Source organism: Tamandua tetradactyla, chromosome 2, assembly GCF_023851605.1.
Source record: "Tamandua tetradactyla isolate mTamTet1 chromosome 2, mTamTet1.pri, whole genome shotgun sequence".
NCBI classification, from domain to species: domain Eukaryota; kingdom Metazoa; phylum Chordata; class Mammalia; order Pilosa; family Myrmecophagidae; genus Tamandua; species Tamandua tetradactyla.
The window spans coordinates 59391486-59401352 of NC_135328.1; the positions used below are offsets into that span (position 1 = coordinate 59391486).

Genomic DNA, 9867 nt, shown 5'->3' on the forward strand with positions numbered 1-9867 from the left:
AGACTGAGTAAATAAAATGTTATGTATTCACATAATAGAATACCATACAGAAGTGAAGGGGAAAGAACTATGGCTATCTGCAACAATATGGACAAACTGTAAAATCATGATGTTGAGTGAAAGAAGCCAGATATGGAAGAATTCACACTGTATGGTTCTTTTTTATGAAGCTTGAAAACAGGAAAAACTGAACTATATTGTTAGAAATGCCTACTGTTCTAGTTTGCTAGCTGCCAGAATGCAATATACCAGAAATGGAATGGCTTTTAAAAAGGAATTTAATGTTACTAGTTTACAGTTCTAAGGCCGAGAAAATGTCCCAATTAAAACAAGTCTATAGAAATGTCCAATCAAAAGCATCTAGGAAAAGATACCTTGGTTCAAGAAAGCTGATGAAGTTCAGGGTTTCTTTCTCAAGTGAGAAGGCATATGGCGAAACACAGTAAAGTTTTCTCTCTTATCTGGAAGGGCACATGGTGAACACAGCATCTTCTGCTAGCTTCCTCACCTGGCTTCCTAAACTCCCTGGGAAGTGTTTTCCTTCTTCATCTCCAAAGGTCGCTGGCTGGTGGACTCTGCTTCTCATGGCTATGTCATTTTTCTCTGCTGTCTCAGAATCTCCAGCTTTCTCCAAAATGTTTCCTCTGTTATGGGATTCCGGTAAACTAATCAAGACCCACCCAAATGGGTGGAGACATGTCTCCACCTAACCCAGTTTAACAACCTCTCTAGATTGAGTCACATCTCCAGGGAGATGATCTAAGTATAGAGTCAAACACACAGTACTGATAAGGGATTAGAAGTAAAGGCTGGATTTATAAAATGGGATTAGGATTAAAACACGGCTTTTCTATGGCATATACATCCTTTCAAACCAGCACACCAACTTAAATAGTGAAACTATACAAAAAAGCAAGGAATGCTTTATTATGAAAATCAGAGGGAAGAGAAGAGATTACAATTAGGAAAGGGGCCATGTAGGAGGTTTCTGAGGTATTGGCAAAATTCTATTTCTTGAACTGAATGGTAGATGTGTGGGTATTGATAATCTTCATTAAGCTCTACAATTATGTATCATGCACTTTTCTATGTGTATATTGTATTCACATTATAAAAGGCTTGGAATCTTTCTTGTGAGTGTAAATAAGCATTCTAACTTATATCTAATATATTTCATTTTCTTCAATTATGTAACACTGTATTTTGGAAGAAAATGATGCAAAATATGCAACTGAGACAACCATAAATATGGGAGAATGGGAGTTCTTTCTCATTACTGAGAAAGAGGAAAATACAGACAGGGTATGCTTGGTAGCAGATATTTTCCAGTATACCAAAAAATATCTTGAATACCCTAATTCTAAGATAGACAGGCAGACAGACATGGCAACTTGCCTTGTATGCCCTGAATGAAATAATGCATTCTGACATTCAATGCTTCTAAGTCATACTGTCCTTCTCCTCCCAGAACTCTTCCTCAGGAGGAATGCTTTCTCTGACAACAGTAGAGCATGGAAGAGGCAAGGTTATTAAACAAAAATGGCCATCAGATAAATCATGAAAAGATGCTCAACATCGTTAGCCATCAGGGAAAAGCAAATCAAGACCACAATGAGATGCCATTTCACATCCACTAAGATGGCTAAAAAAACAAAAAAACAAAAAAAAGATAGGCAATAACAAGTGTTGGTGAGGTTGTGGAGAAATTGGAACCCTCATACATTGCTGATAGGATTGTAAAATGATACAGCTACTTTAGAAAACAGTTTGGCAGTTCCTCAAATGGCTAAACATAGATTACCATATGATCCAGGAATGCCACTCCTAGATACATACCCAAGAGAAATGAAAACATATGTCCACACAAAACTTTGAACATAAATGTTCATAGCAGCATTATTCACAATAGCCCAAAAGTAGAAATAATCCAAGTGTCCATCAACTGATGAATGAATAAATAAAATATGGCATATCTATACAATGGAATGTTATTCAGCCATAAAAAGAATGATGTATGATATGAGCTACAACATGGATGAACCTTGAAAATATTATGCTAAGTTAAAGAAGCCAGACATAAAAGGCCACATATTGTATGATTTCATTTCTATGAAAGTGTCCAGAATTGGCAAATTTGTATAGACAGAAAGTAGATGAGTGGACTCTAGGGCTGGGCAGGGGTGGGGTTTGGAAGGTGATGGCTAAGAAGTGCAGGGCTTCTTTGGAGGGTAATTAAAATATAAAATTGATGGTGGTAGAGCGTGTACAACTCTATGAATATAGTAAAAATTACTTTAAATGGGGGAATTGTGATATATGAATTATTTCTCAAAGATGTAGAAAACATGTCATTCCAATGTGCTACTTTGCAATATTTCTGAACAGCCCAACTTGAACCAAAATACCACAGTTTTTTAACACTTCACCTCACACTTTAGGAAGTGCTGTATATGTTAGGATGGAAAAAGAAAGGTAACTTTTCTTTGGCTATTGATATCTTCATTAAAGAGGCTTCACTCATACAAGTTTGTACCCTATGTGGCATCTTGGGGCAATGCATCGTAGGAAGATTTGCTGTGTGTATGTGTGTGTGTGTATGTGTGTGTGTGTTTGTAAAGTGTGAGAACGGTAATTTTGAAAGGGGAGGTAGGAAAAGAAAACTAGAATGAAACCTCCACAAGAGGTGCTCTCTCAAGGTAGATAAGTTTTAGGAAAGAAGTTGATCTGGGAACTGATTCCCTTAAAACTATCCATGTCTGAATTTTCCTTAGAAAGACTTAATGCCTCCCAGTTTGAAGACCTGGATTGTAATTCAAAAGCCTTGTCTTTCAAGACTATCATCTCTGTCATGAAGTACCAATGCTTCCCTAGCAGCAAAAGCTAAGAATTTGATTCTGATTCTTACACTTAGCTGTGTCAGCCTCCCAAAGGCAATAAGCCTCAAATGCTTCAACTAATTTTAATGCTGGAAGGGCTTAGGAATAAATAAGTAAATGAATGAATTAGTTAATGAATGGAGTACCACACTGGTTAATATATCAAATTACCATATAAAAGGTCTCCCTCGTGATTCTGATGCAGTTGGGAGTGGTCAACACCATCCAATACTGTAAGGAGAAGAAAATGAGAAAAGACAATGAGGCTGGTGCTGTCAAGAGACAGTTTGTTGGCAGGATGGGGACAGAGGCCAGACTAAGTGGATTAGAGGTGAATCTGGAAGTGAGATATGGAGCCAGAGAGTCTAGACCACATTTAGGAAGCCCAACTGAGGAAGAAGATGGGAAGATAGCAAGAGGTGAACTTCAGAGCTGAGGAGCATTTGTTTTTGGATAGGAAAAACGTGAGAATATTTATGGACTAAAGAAAGAAATCAGGAGGTGATGTGGAGAGAGGAAATTGAAGAGCCTGAGAAGTTGTGAGGTGATGGAATCCAGAGACAGGTAGAGAGATTGGCTTTGGACCAGAGAAAGGCACCTCTTCCTCTGAAGTAAAGGAGCAAAAGGGATATTAAGCTCTGGGGTGATTTTCAGTGGACAAGAGATTGTTTATGGAGCTCAGGTCATTTGAATTCTATTTCTCTGGAGATCTGGAGGCAGAAAGGGAGGTGAGTGGCTGAGAAAAAGGGGAAGGGAAGAGTGGGAACAATAGAGGGAGCTGGAGAATCAGCTGTGGGGAATGGTGTAGAAAATAAGCAAAGGCAACTCAGTGGTTATTCCTGGTGGAGGCAGTTGAGCTTGGTGGCTTGGGTATGTAAGGCCTTGTTCCCCCAGCTGAGGAAGGCAGTGAGGCAAGCAGAGGTGAGGGCTGCCCATGGTTGGCGAGAAGGTGAGCTGTGATGTCAAAGGATCTGGCCTGGCAGGAAAAAAGTAAGACTTGGGTACTAGGGGTGGGATTTGAAGAGAGAGGGCACCCCAACAGAGAAGTAAGGGAGATGATGCTGAGTGGGTTGAGCAGGCAAGTGGTAGAGAGCTAAAGTATCCTGTATTGTCTAATGCATAGCCAGTAGCTTTATATAGCTAGTCCAAACTGAACTGTGCCATTAGATACATATCAGATTCCAAAGACAGTATGAAAAAAAAAAGGTTAAATATTTAATTAATAATATTTTATACTAATTGCATGTTGAAATGATAATATTTGGGATATATTTGATTAAATAAGATATGTTAACATTAATTTCAACTGTTTCTCCTTCGTTCATGCGTCTAGTAGAAAAACGTACATATGTGGCTTGCAAAGTATTACTATTGGATGGCACTGGTATAGATACTCCCTCCTTGTGACATAGATTGTGTCAGGCCTGTGATCCTGGCACTTGGCACAGAGAAGCCTCGGTAAATTATGTATGTCTGTGTGAATGAATGAATGAGCAGATGAGTAAGTAAAGTTATGGATGAATGAGGATGATATATGGTTTCCAAGGATATGATTAATTTCTTCTGAGTTGGTGAAGATTATATATAAATGTACAAACAAATGAAAGTTAAACAGAAGTAGTTAGAATTGAAGAAAGCACATCAAGATTTTTAGGTACAGAGTCTCAAAAAACATTTTATGGGGACTTTCTATAAGAGCCCCAAAACCCTAACCCTTGCCTCATCCCTCTTTTTTCCCATTTAAAAAGTACTTCTATAGCACTTTAATATATGCCAAGGGCTGTCTTAGGCATTTTGCATGTGTTAATTCATTTCAACTTCATAACCACCCTATGAGATAGGCACTCTTATTATCCTCTTCTTACTGATAAGAAACTAAAGCACAGATGGTTCAATAACTTTCCTAGGATCATCTAGTCAGTGATGGAATTGATGAGATTCAAACCAGGGCATGTGGCCCCAGAGCTCATGCCCCTATGATTACACCAGCATGTCTCTCTTACCCCCTTACCCCTCCTCTCTCTCAAGCTTCTAATAGAATCTCCTTTTTCCTCCTGTTTCTGAACTCCCTTCCATAGTTCTCAGTGAACCTGCTACTGGAAATTTTAAGTAACCCCCCAATTCCCTAATAAATGAGATACAAATATACCATAGTTGCAGGTGAAATACAGCAGCCAAGTAACCCTGCCTCCCCCATTCCCTCTACCCCCATCCCTGAACCATTCCCTTTCCAGACCATGAGGCTCCTCAACCAGACCTTGGCATATGCCCTCCCCTCCCTTCCTGAGAAGACTAGAGGGAAGTGGGTTTTGGAAAAGCCCAAGGTTTCACAACTCTAAGTAAATGCTTTACCAGCTAGTTTAGTAGATGCCTAAAAGACACCTGAAAGGGGTACAGAATAGGGGTTTTCCCAACATCACCTTGGCCAAGGCTCGAGAGATGTCTCAATCCCACCCATAAAGGATGTCATTCCAGCTTCTGTTTGGATAACTTCAGTGACACAATAGCCCTAAATTTCCACACTCTGGGAAAGCAACTCTAGCCCAGGATCTCCAATGTGCCCTTCAGGGCCAAGCATAGACTGAGACACTAATAAGGAACAAACAGGCCATCTTCCTCTCTTTCTCTCATTAAATTGTGAATAATAATGCATTTACTTATTCTCCCACTTAAAAAGCTGTTTAAACCCTTTGAAGAATCTTGCAAGGTAGTTTGGCTAGACAGCAGGCAGGACAATCCAGTGCCTCTGGTGGGGGAGCCAGAGTCTTCCACTCTCCTGTCTTTTGGTCCAGCAAATAGGCATTTGGGTTGATGGTGTAGTCCTTTGACTGGACATCACTGGCTGCGGTGACACCTCCACATACAAATACTTTGCTGTCCCCAATGGCGCATATAGCATGGGACACATCCAAGGGACAGTTATTGGGTAAGAGAGGTACTGTGGTGGTCGTCTTGTTGGCCTTTATCTTCTGCAAGTTAATTTCCACACTCTGCCGGTGGCTGTGCACACAGAGGATGTTGTCCTGTTGGAAAGAAAGCAGGGGCCGGTGGTTGAACTCGATGGGGAAGGTGATACACTGGACCACATCCCCAGTGCTGGTGTCAAAGCAATCTACTACCCCAACCCGAGAGATATAGCCCTTCACCAAGCAGCGCCCAGTGACAATGTACATGTTTTGGTCGCCCTTGGTGATCACAGCTGTCCCATCCATAGGGATGCTCATCTTCCCTGCCAGGCACCAGGCTTCCTTGCGCTCATCAAAGCGATAGATGTTGGAGACATACCGCCTTGGGGCAATGCTCCCACCTACTGAGTACACTGTCCCCCCACAGGTCACCATGGTATGGAAGACAAGCCCAATGGGCAGGTCAGGCAGCTTGGTCCAGGAGTTGTCATCCATGTCATATCGCCAGGCTGTCTTTAGCCCTGAGATCTGCTCAGTGGTACCACCAGAGATGTAGATGTAGCGACCAGCAGAAGTGGCACTAAGTGCTGCTGCCCGATAGGGCATCTCTGAAAGCTTCAACCACAGGTTCTCCTGGATGATATAGGCAAACACTCCATCGTTGAACTTGCCATGAGCCTTCTGGCCTCCTAGGATAACCACTGAATCAAGTAGGGCCCCTTTCCGCTGGTAGCTCAGCAGGCTGCATGGCCGCTCCTGCTTGCGGTCCATCAGTACACTTTCAATCAGGGTTGCATGGGCTGAGTTGTTGTCCAGGCTCATCAACTTATTGCTGGCAAACATGAGTGTCTTGTTGGAGACAGCATTGAGATTGATGTAATTGAAGAACTTCTTGAAATACTTCTCCCGCTCATCCTTCCTGAAGTATATCCAATTGATGAGTGCGCTCAGAGCCTGGTCCTCATTGAGCACGTGCAGGTTTTCATCACGGAGCAGGCGGCCAAAGATGACAGGTGGGCAGCGCATGAAGTGCATGGAGCCCTCAGGACTAGCCCAGTAGTGGAAGTTGTCACGGATGCCAGAGTAGGCCAAGTCTGATACCTCTTTGAGCTCAAACAGCTCGGCCAAGAAGAGGTAGCGCAAGCAGTTGGCGCGACGGATGGACTTAATCAGGAAGTCATTACAGTGGACGCGAAGGCGTGGCGTGTTGAAATACTGGGCCCCACGAAGCAGCTCTTCCACGTTCTGCTCTGAGATCACCACCTTGCCACTGTAGAAGTAGTCCAGGAGCTGGTCCACGGTGGCCGGACTCAGGTAGTTGGGGTCGATGGTAATAAAGAGCTCATCAGTGGTCTTCATGTCATTGCTGGAGATGAGGCTCTTCACCAGTGGAGAGACAGCAGCCAGCACATTGCGATGTGCAAAGAAGACATGGTGGTCCACGGTCAGGGCCATGTCCCAGTACTCCTTGCGTTTCCTCTGTTTGTTCAGGTTCTGCAGCACAAAACTGTTGTAGTTTTTCTCAGTGAATTCCAATTTCATGGTGCTTCTTGCTGGCTGAGGCAGAAGCTCAGCAGCAGGTACTGGAGAACAGAGTTTCTTAGGCCTTTGGAATTCAGATTGATGGTTATTTACAGAGCAGTTGACCAGGGAGGAGTCCGCCTGGGAGAGAGGATGATGTCATAGAGCGAATGAGGTCATCACAATGCAGGCCCCGCTGAGGCCTTTCTCAGACACACAGGGTCTTTCTCCCCTCAATTGCTCCCACTGATGAGGCTTGGACAGATACCTGACCAGGACCTAAAGCTCAAGGCCCAGAGACCAGGAGAAAACTCAGGGATGATCTGCGACTTCCACGTTGGATTTTCAAACCTGAGTGTAAGGCTTCTTGTGGAAAGTCAGAGCCAGTTTGAGTGGTGTGTGGGTGTTTGTGTATGTGTGGGGGGGAGGTTAAGGGAAGGGAAGAGGTTTCTAGATCATCCAGAAGAATCCTATTTTATAAGAGGTAAACTGAGGCCCAGAGAAGGTAAGGGACTCACCCAAGATCACACAGCCAGTTAGAAGCAGAGCAAGGGCTGGAACCCACCTCTTCTATAACTTGGTACTCTTTCCACCCTTTAGCAATCTCTTAACTACTCAGCTTCCCGCAGCCTCTGAATCTCAGACCTCAAAATACCTTTCTCTGCCAAGCTCTGGAGACTGAAGAAGAAAAGCTCTGTCCTTTGGTTTCTTTGTGATCATGGGCACCATTTCTCCATCTTTAAAACAGAGAGAAAGGTGGAGGTGGCTCACCAGAACAGGCATGCAGGCGTTAACAACAAGCAGCAGGATGAGACGGCCTCTAAAGCCCTGATTATTTCCATTCTGCACACTGCAAACTGGGATATTTTCTCCACATTTCCATCTCTAGTTGTAAAACATAGGGGATGGGGTGGGTGTCTCTGTCCATCAAGTGTGGAATTGGACAAGTTGCTGGGACACTTTCTTCATCTGTGAGATGGGAATAATAATATCTGCTTCAAAGGTTAACGAGAGTTTAAATGAGAAAATGACTACAGAGTGGTAAGCACCGTGTTTCACATGCAGTAAATGTTTAATAAATGCTAGCTGCCCTTTATTTTTATATGACATGAATTCTCCCAGTGCCGGCGTTCTTGGTTTCTCCATCCATAAATACTTGTCATTCTCCTTTCCTCATCGTTGGCGAGCTGGTGAGATCCGGTCACCCCTGCTGGGCGGGCTTCCTAAGTCTTCTCCCGCCACTGGGTGGGGCTGATGGGTCATCTCCCGCCTAGCAATGACGGGAGGAAAAGACGGGCTCTTGGCCCAAGGAGCGCCCCTCCCTTCACGCCCACCCCCACCCCGGCATGGCCCCAACCACTTTCCTAGGTGAAGAAGAGCAGGATGTTTCCCCTTTTCCTGTTTGCTTCCACGCCGCCAAGGGCTCCGTTTGCAGAGGCGGCTGCGGCAATTCCTTGCCCTGAGATCCTGGAATTCCTCTGTCAACATCGGGATTTCAAAGCCTGGCAGACCTTCAGAAGTAGGAGGTCTCTAAAGATCACCTCAAATCCCATCTCCCCACTTTATAGGTGGGGGTACTGAGCCGCGGAGGAGGCTGTGCCTCCCTAGGTTCATTCTGCCAGAAGGCCACTGAGCCTGGATTTTCTCCCGCCATCTAGAGAGGAGGTGTCCTGGGCAGGGCATCAGCCCAGAAGGGTCCTGATCCCCTCCTGCCCCCGGTGTGGGTGGACGGAGCGTCCACCTACTCAGCCAGCTCTGACTCACCCAGGCCCTCCCTGCCTCCTAGCCTGCGTGGGGCCCCCGAAGTTCCCTGTGTCTGTAGGGCTGTTGACTGTGCCAAAGGAGGGATAAAGACTGACCAGGGCCCCCCACAGAGTGGAAGGGGCCTGCGGAGGAGCAGAAGAGCCCAGGGTCCCACCTGGGCCAGCCTTTGGGGGCTCCTAGGAAGTGGCTCAGAACAGCCAGGCCCTGGTGTCATTGGCCAGATGGTGAACAGAGGACCCTGGGGTCAGGCCACACCTCTGATCGCCACTTTGGAAGAAGGCTGAGATTTCAGCCCCTGCTCCACCACAGATGAGCTGTGTGGCTTAGGTAATTCACTCCCTGTCCATTCTCTCCCTTTGAGAGTAGCTGAGCCCTAAATGCTCCTCCAGCCTGATATCATGGGAAGCAGCAGCGACTTGGCCAAAGAGGAAGCCCCTGGGTGCTGACTACACGGATACTCAGGCCCTTAGGAAAGGCGGATTGACCTCACCTCCTGGGGCATCTCTGCCAGGAACAGGGGGTGGGTGGCAGACCCCGGAGGAGCTTGCTTTGCAAGTTCCTCTACCCCCAGGTCCTTGGGGAGTAGTCTGGTGGAGGTGGCCGTGCCCCTTTCTTTTGTTTCACATCTGAGAGCACCAGGTAGGAAGGCTCTCTCATTAGACCCTTCCAGCCAGTAAGAAAATTGGGCCTATGAGGTGCCATGAAGACCAGAGAGGATCTGCTGGTTTTACAGCTGGACAAATTGAGGCCCAGAGCAAGGAAAGTGCTTGCTAAACTCCGAGTTCCTGACTCCTTCCTCT

General features: G+C 45.2%; 1 protein-coding gene across 1 annotated transcript; it reads right to left on the reverse strand.

Moving 5' to 3' along the window:
- Window positions 1-5489: 5489 nt before the first annotated feature.
- On the reverse strand, window positions 5490-7475 carry CCIN (calicin). Its single transcript, XM_077147725.1, has one exon. The coding sequence runs from the start codon at window positions 7322-7324 to the stop codon at window positions 5558-5560; it is 1767 nt and encodes a 588-aa protein (XP_077003840.1). The 5' UTR covers window positions 7325-7475; the 3' UTR covers window positions 5490-5557.
- Window positions 7476-9867: the final 2392 nt, after the last annotated feature.

Bases quoted from the DNA above. Each gene is read 5' to 3' on its own strand.
- CCIN (XM_077147725.1), bottom strand. From the start codon at position 7,324: ATGAAATTGGAATTCACTGAGAAAAACTACAACAGTTTTGTGCTGCAG.